The sequence below is a fragment of the Lissotriton helveticus genome, chromosome 9, assembly GCF_964261635.1.
Source record: "Lissotriton helveticus chromosome 9, aLisHel1.1, whole genome shotgun sequence".
Lineage (NCBI taxonomy): Eukaryota > Metazoa > Chordata > Amphibia > Caudata > Salamandridae > Lissotriton > Lissotriton helveticus.
Window position 1 is genome coordinate 1,209,300,771 of NC_136070.1, and position 19,235 is coordinate 1,209,320,005.

Consider the following 19,235-nt stretch of genomic DNA (forward strand, 5'->3'; position numbering starts at 1 on the left):
GTTTGTTGAAGTCCACACAATACAACCCTGTCATATAATATCATCCGGCCAAGAATATATAAATTTGTTTATTCAAACACAACTCCAGAGCCAACCCCTAGATGGCAGGAGAATGCCAAGTAAAAGATCTGTAATGCGAAACAAATCTGCGCCAGCTGCGCCTGGAGGTCCCTAGTGAGCATCAAACTTTTGGTCACATATGGTACTCCCCTAATGCATTGCATGCAAGAGACAGTACTGCGAGTACATTCAAATAGCTATGTCCATATATACAATTAATAGCTTTGAAATGTGACAAACAATTATATTAATTCTGGATTAGGTTGTACTTTATGGTGAGCTGATGAAGTGAAATTCATAGAAGGTCTAATATAAATGTGAGATGTGTAGGAGCAGTACACAAGCTGCGCCTAGATGTTCCTAGTGAGCATAATAAACTTTAACGATATGGTAAATCCACCCTACCCGAGACACTCTGCCATTCCCCATCAAGCAGGACTTCCTGAAGATCCTTGGAGTCTGGTTCGGTGGAGAAGGTGCAGTGGAGAAGACATGTGAAGAGAGACTGGCGAAGACGAGGTGGAAGCTGGGACTCTGGAGCCTCCGGTACGGACGATCGAAGGAAAGTCTTTGGTCCTGCAGAACGAGACCCTGCCAGTGCACCAGTACATCGCTCAAAAGTGGTTACCCCATTCGGGATAAAAACCATCACATATGCTGATGACACCCAAATGGTGGTTTCATTTTCGCTAGAAAGTGCCCAAATCAAAAACCTTCATGACTGCCTCGAAGAGATCTATCAGTGGATGTGTGATTCCAGGCTGAAACTGAACGGCTCTAAAACCGAGCTTATGCTACTGGGACCCCAAACATCACCCCTCCCCAGCGCAATGTGGCCATCCTGCCTAGGTACCCTTCCTCAACCCAAGATGCAGCTCAAAAGCCTTGGTTTCTGGCTAGAACAGGACCTTTCACTTAAAACCCAGGCCAAAAAAAACAGCAGGTACCTGCGTAGGTTTACTCCGTTCAGCCAGGAAAATTCTCCCTCTGCTCCCTGCACCTTCTCAAAAACTTCTAATACAAGGGCTGATTTCATCTAGGCTAGATTATGGCAATGCCCTCTTCCTGGCAGCCCCTGAAACAACTTTGAACATCCTGCAGAGAACTCAAAATGCCGCTGCTAGGTTCCTGACAGGCACTCCCCGCAGAACATCAGCCAAACCTGCATTGAAGGCACTTCACTGGCTGCCAATCCGTGAAAGGGTCAAATTTAAGGCCCTATGCACAAAGCTCTACAAGATCAGGGCCCCCCGCTGCATAAACTCAGGCTTTTCCCATACAAACCCAATAGGTCTCTGCGCTCCTCCCATGGCAATTTGGCCACAGTACACAAAATTAAGAAAGCTCGTACTGGAGGACGCCGTTTCTCAGTTGCAGCTGCAATATTGTGGAACGCTTTACCAACCCATCTACGCGCGGAAACGCATCACAACAAATTTTGCAAGCTACTCAAAACCCATCTTTTCCCACAATAATCTGCGCTTTCCCTTCCCGTTTCTGTTTCCCCCCCCAGTTGCTAGTACAATCCCAGCGCTGGGACGCCCCCGGGCAGCCATGCGCTTTAGAAATCCCGCTTTCATTTCATTTCATTTCATTTCAAATGTGGCCTGTGCAGACCCGAATGGCCATGGCCATCACATGAATGATCATCTACTTCATCTGGAGCTCGAAGATGGACAGAGTGAAGAGGGCGGTGATGTTCCAGACCCACGACAAGAGAGGCACAGGAGCGCAACACCATCCTGAGGGCCATCTTTGTGTGCCACTGCGTGAGGAACACCCTGAGGACTGAAAAGGAGAGCCATGTTGGCATTCTGATGGCACGCTTCTTGTTGCCAAGGTGGAGGCGCCTCGGATGAGCAGAGAGGGTGAGTACTGTCCCGTACACCTGGGAGACCCCGTGGTTCTACAAGAAGTAGAGAAGTTCGTGAAGGGGTTTAGGTTGGAGGCTGCCTCCCCAGCACATGGACCCCGAAGCTTGTCCAACGCCAGATACGAGCAAAGGACATCAGCGAACCGATCTGCGCCCTCCCCTCTGCCACAGCGGACCACATGTGGGGGAACGTCACATCCAAGCGCCTGACTAACCAGCACAAAGGCATTGGCTGGATGACCATCCAAGGACGACTTCCGTTGAGAGCCTTCATGCACGCAAGAGGACTCAACCGATACAGGTCCTGCCAGAGAGGGTGCACCATGGACGAGACAATATACCATCTCTTCTGGAAGTGCTCGTACCACAGGACCTGCTGAAGGCCCTAGTCACGGAGCTTAGGGCCTGCATACCCACTTCATGCATCACCGCCGACTGATGTATGGTTTGTTCCCAGGGACACATGCACTAGGTGACCTCCAGGGCTGCTGGAGGCTCCTGTGCTGTTTTAAAGATGTTCTTCTGTTTTCCAGAAACCACCTGGTAGTGGGGAAGAAGGAGACATTGATCCTGGTGTGCCCCAAGATGATCCACAGCCTCCTGCGTGACTACGCTGCAGTGGACGGATGAGATGAAGACAACGATGACGACTGAGGACCCAAGGTGTCCCCTTGTACCCTTGCATCTCGGGGAGCGGGGCCTGGAGGGGCCACTAACCTGTTTCTGTCCTTTTTTCTTTAACACAGGAACCAGTTGGTGACAGGGGAGTGGAGAAGGCAGATGAAGACAGTTGGAGTAAATGTAGTTTATTTACTATATATATTTGACTAACGTGACCTTTTCCCTTCACAGGTAAAAGGTCAATGGGATACCTTGCGCACTTGTTGCCAAGTTTGTTACCAACAACTAACGAATAAATAGGGTGGGGTGGAAGGTGACGGTTGATGTATCTGAACCTGAAACAATGCCCTGACAAAAAAAGAAATCCACCCTACACAATGCATTGCATGCAAGACAGTACCACAGTACATTCAATATATACAATTAGTAGCTTTACAATGTGACTAAACAGTTATTATATTAATTCCGGATTAGGTTGTACTCTGTGTAGAGTTGATGAAGGGAAATGTATAGAAGGTCTAATATAAATGTGAGATGTGCTAGCGATTAAAGTAACCTCTGCCAACCTTGTTTAGGACCAAGTGAGTGTCCCCGTCTGAAGGCCTTTAAGAAAATAGTGCCTTGAGGTTGCAATTAAAACCTAGGGCGTAATAACACATTTAATAGGGGGTGTCCTCATGGGAGAATACAAAAAGAGACAGGAAGGTACTAATGAGGGACTACAAAGCCTAATAACCAATGAAAAGCCATCATTTACAAAGGACTGGGACAGGAGCCAATTAAAAAGATGAGCGGGAAGTAGGTGGAGCTTTATGCACATATCCTGAATACAGCATGTCTCGAAGAGACAGCGCAAGCACTGCCTAGGCGAGACCTAATCACACAAAATAAAAAAATCATGGCTAATCATTCAATAGATATAGCAGCCAAAAAACTCTATGAGGAGCCGAATTAACTAAAGTGCAATGCTAATCACCTAAAATCAATAAGACTAACACATTAAAGAGAGATAAACTATCTCCATACACCAAGTTCTCTTGTGTCACTCTTGTGTGTAAAAAACACCCCTTTTAGAGCGGAGTCAGAAACTCAGTTTATGCAACAAAAGAACATATACTTCCTGCAGAAGAACCTATTTATAAGGTGGGAAGTCCAAATGATCCAGCAGCATATCAATAATTTATAAGGAACGCTGGTTTCTCAAAGATTTACACAGTTCATGCTAGAAGAGCTTGAAGAATGGGCACGATTGGTGAATCTTGTCCGTCCACAACAAGCTGGTTTTAGGCTGAGTCTTGGAACTTATTGGTTGTTCTCTTTAATTTATTCTGATTACAGGTTGCTTTGGAAGATGGGTGGATTTTGGCTCCCACAGAGACTGCTTGCTATTTTCCAAACTGAACAAAACAGACTGTGCGTCAAAGTTCAGATGAGCAATAGAGGGGCCCTAACAGGGAAAATTAAAAACAGCCTAAAACAAGGGTGCCTTCTATTCCTGTAATTATTTACATTGTACTTAGTAGAACTCCCATAAATGTGGCTAGTGGTAAAAACAAAACCACTTATGATTGATGGAGCAGAGGTAAAGTGTTCTTCCGCCTGCTGGTAATTTAGTTCAAATGCACCACACACCAATTGGTCTTTAACACCAGCTTGAAGCATTGGACGCTTATGGGGGAGAAAATAAATTGACAATTAACATCAGCAAAACAAAGGTCACGTGGTTTGGCAAGAAGTACACAGACTATATACCAAGGCTCCCTCTTGAAAAAACAGATTAAGATATTTTAACATGTACCTGTTAACATATCTGTAATATTATATGTAAATTAGAAACCAGCATTGATCAATCAGGTGCCCAGTTATGTTAGAATGACTAACTCCATCTAAAAGGAGAGTAATTTAGGAGTGGAAACAGGAGCAATTGGATTTATTTAAAAAATCACAAAATTCAACATTCAATCGAAGATAGCGTACAGCTTTCTCAGTCAAGAAAAAAAAGCATGAAAATAAAAAAAATAAGCTTATGTGATCAAGCTTCAATAAGAAGTGAATACTAAAAAATGTTTGTTATTTGGATATGGTTAAAACGTCTGGGTGTTTAGACCTACTTATTGAACCGAGTTCATTCTTCTGCCAGAACAAGGTCAATTACTACATCAATGTAGGGATTGGGAGAATAGAGAAAATATGTCCCACTGATTATGGTGTCATTAAAATTAAAAGAAACCAGATTATTGAACTCCTATATTTTTGTTTTGTCTTCCATATTTGAAAAATTAAAGTTTCATTTAAATACTCTATTTAAGAGAATCAACATGAGAACAGAGCCCAAGGATTTGCATATATTCTCATGTAAAAATGCTTGTATGCCTGTGGGAAATCTTATTCAAAATTGTCTCAGGAATACTGTTTTTAGTTTAAGTCATTTATAGTCTTAATACAAGTCTCCAACTTAATTTTACTACTAAATGTGTTTTAGTGGTTTAGAACAGAAGAACTCAACGTATACATTGGAGAAGATATTTTAACTAAGCACTGCAGTCAGCTAACATCTCATCTGCTGCCTACTTAAAGTGTTTCATTACTGTATACATACTATTGCAGTTAGTAGGTTCAGTGTAAAAAGGTCCACAAACGACACTGGTCACCAGCTCCAACAATAGGCTGCTTATATTCATTCCAAAGCGACTTCTGAAATGCTTCTACAACTGTTAGCATGTTGCGAGTAGAACCCTTTATTACTCAAATACACCACTGAAGCTTCAAAGACAAAATTTCTTGTTGCTCATGGAATCTTTATTTCATATTAGTGGAGTACACAGTTTACACAAAATGCAGGATATAAAGAATAGTGTTTATAGGCACAACTATTATGTCACCTGTCCTCTAACATAACTATATACAAGGACAAAGGTAACAAATCTTAACATGCATAATAAACTTTTAGTGATGATTGCATTAGAGTACACACATTAAATTCAGGAAGTCTTGTACATACAGTTAAAAACTATGTAAATGAAGGCAGATATTATGCACCCCTCATTTGAGGTGCAAGAAGTTTTGGTACAGTTCAACAAATAAAACATTAGGACCTCGACAGTTCAGTGGATCATTTAGTCTGCACAGCCTGTCTGCTCAGTGAGCAAGCATACAGCTAGATCATTCTAAAATGGACATAGAATAGGCAGGGCTCAACAATCTTTTTAAACAGTTCTTCACTTTACCTGGAATGTGGAGAAGGCTAGCAAAACATAGCTTCTTATTCAGGGCCAGCTTTCACTTGTCCATCGTACAGATTCTTAAGCTTCATTGCATCTATTTCAGACTATTGGTGTCATGAGGCTAACAATAAAAGAACAGTCACCTGGGTTTTCCTCCAAAAGGCCATTTGTGCAGCAAAACAGCATTGAGCAATTCCTGCAAAATTTGTTACAACCAGTCTCTAATGATTTTACAGCTGGTATAGTAACCGTTAGTCTGATGTTTACAAATGAGGAGAAAATTCAATTTGAGGGTGAATGTGGCTAGACAAAATCCATGAACATTTCAAACACTTATATAAAAAAGAATACAAATCTAGATATGTAAAAAAAACCCTGAAAAAAATGCATAGATTATTGACAAAGTCGAGATTACAATGTCAATCAGAATGCAAACAAATACACTGCACTGAACTAGATGTTGAAAGGGTGTTGCGCCCAGTTTCCCTGTGAATTAGTAGAACACCTGAGCCTGTTCCATATTGGACGTTCTCACATCTTATGGATTCTAATACCTTTATTACACAGGCGGCTTTTTGGCAGGTACACGGTTACACTTCTTATTGGATCATCGCCTGTTACATTACAATTGACTCAGAGCGCTTAGAGGTCCTAGATTTACCATCACCACCATTTGTAACACAGAGACATATATGATCACAGACTGAACTGAGAATAAGTGAATAGATTAGACAAGACAGAAGACTTTACCCAATAACATCCATTAAGGTTGAATCTAACTAAACACAATGTCACAAGTGAGGACTGGAGGAGTTTTACAATTCATTTGCACTTTGAAAATCAACACTGATATCCAATGCATCGACGGCATTCCACAGCAAGACCCGACATGGCAAGATACACAATTAACAGTGGTCAGAGAGCACACCTTACAATTAAGGTAGGATTTTCTTGACCAGAAATCGCCATGTTTTAAAACCAGAGGCGTAGCAATGAGACCAACATTGACAATGGCATAACAATATCACAGGTTATGGTGAATGAAAACCATGCAACTACCACAAGCTCCATAGTCATTGATGAAGCAACAGGTTTTCCACATCACCAAATACCACCAGGGTTTGAACCATGCAAAGAACGCAAGTGTGCTGCATTACCCTGCCTACCTATTCGACAAAGATGTAGGGCCTTCCGAGGCATTAAGAAAAGTGAAATGAATGAACAGGCTACAAGAAACTACAGGGTTACTCTACTTTCATTACAACCCACAAAAACAATTAGACAATCAAGACATAGTAGTGGCACCAGCATGAATCCGAGTGTTTTAAACTATTCAGCAGCAGAGCCCAAATATCGCCTCTGTGCAGGTTTGGCACCTTATACCACACCAGAACACGACTTACTACATTTGTCAGGAAACATTATTCAGGCTCCAACAGAAGGCAGCCTGGCTGATGACATGATTAAGTGGCAATTTCGTCCCCCACATCACACAAAAACAAACACCTAGTGTTGGACCCTTGTATGCAGAATGTCCAAACTGCCTTCCTCTTATGTTAGGCCTGCAGTTAAAGTTAGCCTAATGAATGCATCAAGAGGAGAAGTAGGAGTATGGTCCCAAATATACCCTAGTGAGGATATACTTGTACCCAATGACCAGAGTCAGAATCAGAAGAAATATTAAAGGCTATTCAAAAGACTTTCAAACTACACAGAGTAAAAATAGACATAGTTACTTGATTGTTAAAAGTAAAGTACACAGGGGGAACCGCACTCTTGTTCACAGTTCGAAGTTTTTGAGGTAGCACCAAAGCAGTAGCCTAAGTTATGTGCACTGCTCACTGCCTGTCAAGAGAAAAACAGTGTCTGCTAGAGCAATTTAATCAGCCAATAAAAGATAAGTGCACCTAACAAAAAGACCTGCCCGATAAAAGGTAGCAGATACTTAACGCAATGACATCCTACTGAATTGTACCTTTTTATTTTAATCAACAGCCAATTTGCTAAACAAGAACACAGGCTGATCGAGCGTGATTTGAGTGAGGGGGGACAAGCAACAATTTGATGGAAGAGTTCTAATGAAAAGAATAAGTGATGAAGCATAGGTGTAATAACAATGCAACACCATGCAACAGTGGTTCCAGAGTCACTATTAAGGAGATTGACTACAGTACTCCCAGTCTCTGCCTAAATCAGACAGAAGCATTAGATACGAACATGAAAATATTTGCGGTTGTGTATCCATTTTTTGATCTCTACAAATAAACGGATCATATGCCGCTACTTAAGTAAAGGACGAATACGTTTTTTAACTCTTCCTGCAGAGTAACATTCCAGCATGAGAGTTCTGTAACAACTTTGTAAAGATGAAACATTTATTACAAGGTTTAAAACACAAAAGCACACACACCTGCAGAGGAAATGCCTTTGCACGCTTCTTAATATACAATACAATCGTAAAGCATGGTACAGTTTTCCAGAGAACCAGCCTACAACAAACAGTACTGAGAACATGCACTCATGAAAGAGGAAGGGAATCTTAAAAGGCCACCATAAGTCAGCAGTTTGTGACTTCACAATGTTCAAACCTGGGAAAGCACATGCTAGTAGCACCCTGAAGAGACGGCTTCGAAGCACCGAATCACCTCGTGTTGGGGAGCATATTAGCCAACACTAAACTATGTTCACTTAACGGATGTGGCAGTTTAGGCAACAAAGGTCTACCGAGTGATTCGGTTCTGCTCGAGATGGAAACTCAAACAACACTTTGGCTCCAAGCCGTGCAATCGCAAAGCATGACCCATTAAAGAAGCAAGTAGTAAGACCTTAGATATAGAATACAATTGTATTTCCTGTCAATACCACATACCATGCAGTAAGACAATGATTTAGTGGTAAAAACCCAAGAAGGAGTTAAACCCATTATAATTATACAAACCTGAATCCTGTAAGAACATTAACACAAACCAAGGGACCTGCTGGGACTCTATTGAAATTTGTAGACAGCAGAAATTCAGAACTCGTGGTAGATAACTTCTTACCCAAGGTTGCGAAGGCGACAGAAAACATATTTTTCCTTTTAAGACAGACAAGGCAGGCAACTAATGCCAGAAAACATCTCAAGGGTGGTTCATTGGAGATGCACAGCTAACAAGGTTTTGTGACAACTAGAAGGCATCTGCTGACCTGATGCTGTTGCAGATCTCGCATCAAAATTTGAGTTTGGCTAATCCTGTTGTCCCACCAACACGTTCAAAAAGCTATTATAAACATCAAGCACCAGCAAGCTTAGCTCGTAAATCAAGAAGCATCAAGAGTGAATAGCAGGTGGTACACCTTTTCTTGCATTGTTGATCATCTAAGATGCATAAGATGTAGGAACTTGTGAAAAATTCCCAACACAAAAAACCCATGATAACTAGTACAAATGAAAAACTAAAAGGCACGCCACGGCGTGGCAGATTATTAAACAAGGCATCTGGGGTCAGAGAGATGGATTCTAACTCAAACAGACTGACAATTTAAGAATTTAAAACGTTTTTAAAAACATGTCCACTATCGAACATACACGCAACACTATGTACTGTCTTAAAACTGCAGAGAGCTTCCATATAGTGCGAGTTCCTCACCGAGTAAAATCTCAAAAAGGTCAATATCTCATAACAGCAAATACAGAAAGGAAGAATGTGGGCCAACAATCTGATGTTGCAAAAAGGCTTAGCTATTAGGAGATTACAAGGCGATGATGCCAGTAAGGTATCCACCCACACTTGGAGGGAAGTACTTGCTCAGACTTGGAAATGTAGAGATCGACACCTATATCTGATCTACATAAAGCATCCAGCACCGGCATACAACTTTATAGCTTCATTCCAGTTTCAAATAACCAAACACCTTTAACAATGTTTATAGAGAACTAGGAACTGGTCGAAACAAAGACCTTGACTAGGCTAAAACTAGATTCACCATTTCTATATTTTACAGTGTCCTACAGTTCATGCTACAAGTTAATTAATGCTAAACTTTCAATTTGAATACAAAAATTACCTAGGGATTTTATGTCTTGAAAGCTAACCACTAGTTAAAAAAAACTACAGTTTTAATTAAAAACGATTTCACATTTAAAAACCTTCTTTGCGTTTCTTCCTAATTAACCACCGTTATTATTAGTTAAGTTGAGGGCTATGAGTTTTTAACCACCGCTACATTTTTTTTGTTTTTTTCCAGCAAGTACTCAATTATGGAAATTTTCATGAACAAAGCATTAATTCCACTTGCATAGGCAAAAAATGCTTTGAAGTCCCCCTGAGCAAACACAGATTTAGAGATCAATGTTTGATGCTAAGCAACATGTCCTGCAATCATTATTCAATCTAGAGACCTATTTATATTAAATCCTTAAAGTCTAAACTAGTGTGCATATACAATCCCAATAAAATTGCCTTGGTGGAGGCAACATGAGGTGTAAAAAAGATAAGGCCCCAGAAAACACAAGTCAAATTTATTTGGGCACAGGCTGAGATCTACTGTAAACATATTATTCTACTACTAGTTATGTTCTGTCCTTTCATAGGCTCATTCAGGCGTTGTCCAGTTTACATGACGGAGCAGCAGCATGTCGCAGGGTAGCTGTCGGTAAACACCTTGTTCTCCACTCCATACACAAAGTAGGAGTTGGGATTCCCTTTCCAGGAATAGTTCACCTTAGTGAGTGGAATTAACTCGATGGTGTGTTTCTGGAAAACAAAATGATACATTTGTAACTAGGTTACCATAAAAATCAAGCAAAAAAAAAAAGTGATCAAAATCAGGACTTTGCAGGATTAGCAGGCTCAACTTACCAACACAGCCTATAAGTACAAAAAGACACATAAAAAGCATAGTATTGTAGAGCCTTCAAGGGATTAGAATATCTCAATTGGACAGAAAAATCACTGGACTACAAGCTCACTGAACAGCATGCACAGGCTATAGCGTCAAAGAAGACCTAGGGGCATATGTATCAAGCCCTTTTCCAGTTCGCAAACGGGCCGATTCCCAGAATCAGCCAGTAAGCGAACAAGAAAAGGCCTTTTGGGAAGTATCATCCCAAAAGGCCATCACAAAATAGGGAATTTCTAAATTTGTTATTCCCTATTTTGCAATTGCATTAAAGGAATCGCAAATTGTGATTCCTTAAATGCAATGAAGGAAGCACCCAAGTTGTGCGATTTTGGCTTAAGAAATCGCACTTCAGCTTGGTGTAATTTGCGATTTCTTAAAAAAGTGCACATTTTTGCATTTTTCAAAGTGCCATGTGGTGCACACACATGCCCTAAGGGCATGTATGTGTGCCACATGCATATTACAGGGGTGCAACAGGGTGTCCTTTTGACACCCTTGAAATTGCATTTGCGAGTACTAATGGGGACTTGCAAACTGCAAATGTCTTCCCATTCATTTTTATGGGCCTCTAGGCCCATAGGAATGACTGAAGGTATTCCTTAATTGTGAGTCGCAATTTGTGATTCGCAATTGAGGAATATGTAGGAATCGTAATTATTGCGATTCCTACATACATAGCATTTTGCAAGTCCTTTATAGCGATTCGCTAAAAATCGCTATTAAGGACTCGCAAAACTGCTTTTTCATACATGTGCCCCCTACTGACTAAAATGTCACAGAATATTAGAAGCAAATCATAATGTCCAAATTTTGCCAAAAAAGCTTAACCCCTTGCGCGCTGGCCCAATTTTCGCGCTGTGCGGGTAAAATAGAGAGTGGGCGGAGTTCGGGCAGCTCCCGGGCGTCGTTAAAACACGCCCACCGTGACGTGTAACGGCCAGGGGCCGTCCTGAGCATCGAAGGTGTTAAAGCATCATAAATTGCCCATACAGACCATCATCTCACAGAATATTCACAGACCACAGAGGGCTCACATTCTGGCCAAACACATACAATGTGATTTTCAGGTCTCCATTGAAAACGCATAAAAATTGTAAAACAAAATCGCGGATAATCTCTAGCTACAAGAAGAATGCTACTGAAAGGAATGCAAGAATCCTGGAACAATAAACTGGGATGAGAAACTAAAATAAATTTGTGTAGAATGGAGGTGCTATGAAAAAGTAGCTTTTGCACCATTACAGACATTATACTTTTGGACATGGCATACCCATCCATAGATCGTGGATGTGCAGTCCGAACGGTGGGCTAAACAAATATAGAAGGTTCTATGGAGCTACATGAATGCTGGGCTCACACATCTAAACACTAGTTCATTAATTACCAAGTCTCAGTAGCTTTCATCTGGCTACAACTGTGTGAGCGAAAGGGTGAGTCCCTGCAAATGGACGGAACAGCACTGTAACAAGCAAGAAATATTCCTACTATATGCTAGTTATTAGTAATTAATATCCGCAGCCTGTAACTTGCTAATTTGGTATCAGACATTCACCCTACACCGATCTTAGAACAGTATAAGACATTTGAAACATCAGGTGTACCACATTTGTTTTATTGAAAAGAAAGGAAAATCTTACTTATGCTGTAAGCATCTGTTTGTGCGTGCAGTGCTGTAGATTCACATGCTGTGCATGCTCCTGCCGTCTAGTGTTAGGCATTGACTTGTGCAACTTTTTTGTTTGAATAAGTCGTTTCAAGCGACGAGGTTTGGTGACTCCATCTACTGCAGACAATGCGCATAGGCATCTGCAACATAGATTGTTTTTCTTCCTTCTGGCAGGCAAAAACTTAGATGAAGCACATAGTCAGGAGAGATGACCAGGCCAAATAAAGAATGAAAAGTAAGAGTACTTGCAACTGACCTCAGGTGGCCTGGGAGGAGGAATGGCACATGTGAATCTAGTGCACTACATGCTATAAACAGATTCTTATAGGATAAGTAACATTTTCTGTTCGTGGCATGTGTAGCTGTAGATGCAGTGGGTAGACTGTAAAGCAGTCCTCCCCAAAAAGGAGTGACTTAGCGGGAGGATGTCGCAGAAGATTGAAAGAGTGTGCGTAAGAGCCTGGCCAACTCTAGCTTGTCATCTAGTCAGGATGTCTACACAGTAATGTTTAGTAAAAGTGTGAAAATTGGACCAAGTAGCTGCCGTACAGATGTGAGTTAGTGGTATATTTTCCAAGAAAGCCAAGGAAACTATTTTCGGGAGTGGAATGGGGTCTTGGTGGGAAAGGTAAGGGGCCTTTTGGCTTTGGCAAAAAAAGTCTGAATGCACTTGCCAATCCAACGAGCAATTCCTACCTTGGAAATGGCCCGCCCTTTATGGGGCTCACAACAGGTCATGAAAAGTTGTTGCGGATAGAACAAAACCATTTCATAAGACAACACATTAACGCCCTTTTGACATCTAAAGTATTCAAGGCACTATTAACATGGGTAGGTATTGGAGGGACCTTTGAGAGGAATAGAGGGTTTCTAGAAAGAAATCAACCTCTTCAGGTTGAAAATGCAGTTCAACCTCATGAAAAGCTGCTGCCCTGGTTAGTACTTCATGGTATGAGGTAGTGTTATCAGGGAAGATGGTTTGGCCGGGTACAAATCTGGGTCAGTGTGAACTGGTAATCACCCCAAGGGTCTGAAGCCTGGAGGATCATATGGCTGGTCATGGGTCACAGGGCAATCTTTGACTGCCCCCAACCACAGAATAATGAGATCCCTGAACGCAAATGAGGGTAAGGGTGACCATGATGATGATGGCCAGGCACTGATAGTGTGGTGCCTCTGTTGTGGCGCCTAGGCTTTTTGGACATCAACTCTGAAAGATCGAGGACCTCCTCAAAAGTAAGCCTCCTTCTGTAAGGGACAGAGTCATTGGGTGGCTGTTCAGGCTTAACCATGATCCGGCCCATGTCAGATTGTATAGGAATCCTCTGCTGCATGGCGTTGAGGCGTTCTGGAAGCAGTTGCAGGATGGGCGCTTTCCACCGACGGTGGTCTGAATGGAGCCACTGTACGTAATACTATGAATTTGTGTCTGAACTAAAGTAAGGGACACTAGGACATAGTCATGTAGCAAAAGTGGAGCAAATGCACATATCTGACGGATAAATCTGAAGGCTCCGAGTGTGTCATGTGACAATATCTCAAAAAGCAGCAAGTGGCTTCTTTGCATTGAACAGTTCGGTCCGCTCATGGTGCATCAGACAATGCACACTGGAAAGAAAAAACACAGGGCACAGACAAAATGACCATGTTACTTACCCTGTAAGCATCTATTCATAGCGTGTAGTGCTCCAGATTCACAAGCTATGCACACTCCTCTCTGCAAGTTGTTTTTCCTTGGGGAAGTTTTATGATCGGCGTCATGAGTCATGTCTACCCCCCTCGAGGCTTGTCGAACGCTGTGTTCCTTAGGTTTTTTTCCCCTTGCCATGAATGGAGTGAGGATATAGTCTGCTTAGTAAGTGTTCGCTGTTCGACATGTGTCAGGAGGTATTTTGTCACCATCCAATACCTGACGGGGAGGCGGGAGGGTGCATGTGAATCTGCAGCACTACACGGAAAGTACCAGGATTCATTCATAGCATGTGTTTGCTGCAGATGCACATGCTATGCATAGTACCCCTTCATGCTGTGACTCTAGGCACGAGATGACGCAGTTCTTTGAAATAAAGTTTGAAGGGCTGTTTGTCCAACTAGAGCTTGTTGTCTTGATTGAATATCTACACAATAATGATTTGTGAAAGTGTGGGGGATTATCCATGTTGCCGCTTTGCAAATGTCATTCAGAGGGATATTTCCCAAAAAGGCCATGGCTGCTGCTTTTTTTCTTGTTGAATGAGCTCTTGGCACAGTAGTTTGTGCTCTTTTTGCTTTTGCATAACCTATTTGGATACATTTAATAAGCCATCTTGCTCCACCGGATTTGGATATAGCCAATTGGTTTGATTTGAAAAAGAAACCAGCAGTTTTGTTTTTCTGAAGAGTTTAGTATGTTTCACGTAGTGCTCCTTTAACGTCTAGTGTATGTAAAGCACGTTCTGCAATAGTTTGTTGTTTTGGAAAGAAAACTGGTAACTCCAAGGTTTGATTTAAGTGGAAAGGAGAAATTACCTTGGGTAAAAATTTCAGGTTAGTGCATAAACCAGTGGTACTCCAAGTGTGACCCTGGGGCCGCATGCAGCCCTCCTGACCTTACAATGCGGCCCTCAGCTATAGGACTGCACTGGGCTACGGTTTACTTCAGAAAGAACTAGCATTCAAAAAGATGTTAAATAAATGGTAAAGCTTTTATTTACAGGCTAACTGAAGTAAAAGAAAAGAAGTAAATAAGGTGCCATGCAAAACATAACTTTAGGAACTCGTTCACTTTTCAATATATCTTGCAACAAAAGTGTAAAAATATGGTAAAGTCTTTTCAAAATTCAAAAAATGTATTTCATTAACATGCAGAAGAGTTACAAGTTAGAACATCTGAATATATATGTGCATTCAGAAGAATTTTATTTAAAACTGACCATTTAAAAAAAATGTGTAAAAATATTCATTCCTCCTTACACCCTGACACAATGGAAATAGTGCACTAAGAGACACGTCAGTTGCCACGTGGAACCCTCTGGGTGGTCAGGATTATTATACATGGACACATTTATAGTTTATTAATTCAAACCCAAGAGGTTTGTACAGCCCATATCCTGAACTCATGTATTTTAAGGTGCTCTTATATGCCTTAATGAAGAAAAAGGTGACAAAGTGAAATTAGGCAATTTCCTACGGTCAAACAGTTCGGTCAAGTGGGGAAACCGGGATTGAGCCTAGATTTTCTGGTTTCACATTGTGCGATTCCATTTCATTTGAAATCAATTTAATAATCAAGTTGCTTCCTTTTTACACCTGTGTCTCCCATGGTGTGATAGGAAGCAGAAAGGTTTACCCCAAGGTGTGGTACTGGGTAGCAATTCAGATACAGAATACAATAGTACTGTCAAATCTATGACTCTAATAGAGACTAGGGACTTAATTTAAAGGAGAGTATGGAAAGAAACCCTTAAATGAGTAACTCCATGACTCAATGACCACACCATATCTGATTCGCTTTCCCTGGGCCCACGTTAACATCCCACTAAGCCACACTCCCACTGTGCTGCCATTAATGCGGCACTCTGGCACACCACAGACCATAGTTTGTGGCCTCTAGGGAAATGTTTGCGAGTACCCATGGCGTAAATGCACTTTGTCTGAGAAAACTTGGAAGTAAGGTTCTTCAATTGTGATTGCATATATTTCGCTGGACCTTCATAAAGATGCTATCGCTATGAGGAAAGCTACTTTCCATGTTAAGAATTGTATTTGGCAATTATGTAGTGGCTCAAATAGTGGCCCCATAAGCTGTGTTAAAACCATGTTAAGAAGATTCCATGCCGGTATTGGAGGTATACGTTGTGGAATGATGACTCTTTTTAATCCTTCCATGAAGGCTTTGCTTACAAGAACACAGAAAAGTGACTGGTGTTTACAGATTTGTAAATATGCTGCTATAGCAACTAAATGTAGGCGTATTGAGGTGTATGCCAACTGTGACTTTTGTAAGTGAAACAGGAAACATATTAATGTTATGATGGGGAAGATGGGTTAATGTGCAGTAATGCACAAAACGCTTCCATGTTGCTGCATAGCAAGCCCTTGTAGTAGATCTTCTTGCATCTTTGACAATTGTAATACATTTGTCAGGTAAATTGAGGTATCCAAATTCGAGTCAGCCAGATTGCAAGATTGAGCTGTTGAGGACTGTGATGTCCCACTCTGCCCTTGCTGCGTGTGAGAAGATTTGGATGATTGGGTAGCTTCTTGTGAGGTTGTGTGGAGAGCGCTGGGCTGCTGTTTACTTCAGAAAGAACTAGCATTTAAAAAGATGTTAAATAAACGAGAACGCTTTTATTTACAGGATAAAGGAATTAAAAGAAAAGAAGCAAATAAGGTGCCCTACAAAACAGGTCTTGTGTTGCGTACCATGGTTGAGGAACTCAGATGGGTGCGATTAGAATTTAAGTCATTGAAGTCTGTGAGTTTCCTGAACACAGAAGGTATGAATGGGAGAGGAGGAAAAGCGTACGCAAATATCCCTGATTAGTTCATCTATAGAACATTGCCCTTGGATCGTGGGTGCGGATGTCTGGATGCAAAGCTTTGGCATTTTGTGTTTTCTTTTGTTGCAAACAGGTCTGTTGTGGGGGTTCCCCACCCCTGGAAGTATGCTTGTAATAATGTGCAGTTTATTTCTCAGTCGTGAACCTGTGGGTGTGTACTGCTGAGGACGAATGCAATGGAGTTGTCCTCCCCTGGTATGTATGGGGCTAGGAGGTGGATGTTGTGACTTGTCGCCCATTTCGTTATCTTGTGTGCCAATTGGGATAATTGTATGGAATGGGTTCCGCCCTATTTCTGAATGTAATACATTGCAGTCATATTGTCTGTGCATAGGAGGATGGTTTTCCCTTCTATGTTGTGAGGAACGCTTGGAGAGCCATTGCAATGGCCAGTAGTGGAACCAGTTGTTGTGCTGTTCAGTGTCCCTGAACCACAATGTCCTTCATATGATGTCCCCATCTCAGAAGTGATGCATCAGTTGACACTTACCTGCAGGATAGGATCCTTGTTGGCTCTCCCTGCTAAAATGTTTGGACTGTTCCACCACAAGAGCTTATGAACCTTGGGTGAAACCAACACTAGATCTTTCATGTTCCCTCCTGCTTGTGACCATTGAGATGCTAAACTCTCCTGGAGGGGTCTCATGAGTAGGTGAGCATGAGGCACTATTGCTATGCAAGATGCCTTCCTTCCTAGTACACACATTATTGTTTTGACTTGTAGGTGATGATGTAGCTGAAACAGATCCAGTTAGTTCTGGAGATTGAGAGCCCTTTGAGGATTGGGTAAGCTATCCCCAAGATGGTATTTAGTATTGACCCCAGATAAGGTTTCATTTGAGATGGTTGGAGATGTGATTTTGTCACATTAACTGATTGACTGATCTAGAGTCCAAACAAGAACCTATGTCTATCGTCTAGGTAGGGAAACACATGAAGGCTTTCTCTTCTTAGTTTTGCTGCTACTACTGCTCGGCATTTTGTGAATACCCTTGGGGCGGTTACTCCAAAGTGTAGTCCTTTGAATTGATAATGACATCCAATTATCACAAACCACAGGAATGTTGTGTGCTGGATGGATTGGAATGTGGAAGTAAGGGTCCATCAGGTCTAGTGCAGTCAAGAAGCTGCCTGTTTGAAGTAGTGTTATCACATCTTGTAATGTGACCATATGAAAATGTTGTGATAGTTTGTAGCCATCTAGTGGCCGTAGATCCAGATTGGGCCTTAGGATTCCATATTTCTTTGGTATTAGAAAATAAATGAGTACGCTCCTTTGGTTCGATAATACTTGTCTGGGACTATTTCAATGGCTCCCTTTGTAGTAATACCTTTACTACTTCTTTGAGCAGGTGTTGATGCTGTGAAATAAGACCTGCTTTTTTGGTGGAATATTTGGTGGTTGTTGAAGTAGATCTAGGCAATATCCTTGTCTGACAATTTCTAGGACCCTTTGGTCCGATGTAATGTAGTTGTTTTGTCACAACTGATGGAAATGTTGTAGCCTTCCCCCGACTGGTGTTGTGTGGTTGTGGTGGAGGGTCATTTTGCTGGGGGGTGGAGGTCCCTCTATTAATTTTGGAGCCTTCACTATAATACCCACGCCACTGCTGATGGTATTGTTGCGGTTGATGCGGATAGGCATTTTTTTCTGATTTAGAGGCTTTGGCAGCTACCCTACCTGGGTACCTCAGAAAGGGCTGGATTTGTGTTGTGGTTTGTAAGGCACCCATTTGACAGTGTCGGTGTCCTTTTTTTCCCTCCAAGCTGAGCGTCTACAGCTGGCCCAAAGAGGTGTTCCCCATCGAAAAGGACATTTTAAATAGGTTGCCATACTTTGGGTTTGAACAAAGAAACGTGCAGGCACGTATGTCTTCTGAGCATGATAGATGTGTTTATGCCCCTAGTAGTGGTGTCTGCTCTCTCTACGGCACATTTGATGGTAGTGCTTGAAATGAGTTTACCCTCGTTGACTAGATCGTCTCCCCGCCTTTTATATTCTTCTGGAAGATGTTGCATGAACTCCTGTATTACACCCCAATTTGCTTTGTTGTAACGTGAGAGTATGCCCACAGAATTAGCAATTCTCCAATGATTAGCATGGCCGGTGGCAACCCTTTAAGCAACTGCATTAATCCTTTTACTCTCCCTATCTTGAGGCGGTGCCTCTCCAGTGCCTTGTGCAGCTGCCCTTTTTCTAGCAGTGGTGACCACAAGGGAGTTTGCTGGGGGATGCCCTCTAATGTAGATTATGTCAGATGGTGACGATCTATATTTTTTCCCCAATTTGTGACATTAGTACACTTCATTGGAAACATTAAGAATGGATCCATTCAATCATCGGCAAGTATTGGCCCATGACCTCG

General features: G+C 41.8%; 1 protein-coding gene across 1 annotated transcript in view; it reads right to left on the reverse strand.

The window, feature by feature from the left end:
• Positions 1-5,331: 5,331 nt before the first annotated feature.
• The window catches only part of LOC144782354 (protein SSUH2 homolog), a 288,587-nt gene continuing 274,683 nt past the window's right edge, over positions 5,332-19,235 (reverse strand). Inside the window, exon 13 of the mRNA XM_078661672.1 lies at positions 5,332-10,514. Coding sequence (XP_078517798.1) covers positions 10,374-10,514 — 141 coding nt within the window. The 3' untranslated portion in view covers positions 5,332-10,373. The remainder of the gene's footprint in view (positions 10,515-19,235) is intronic.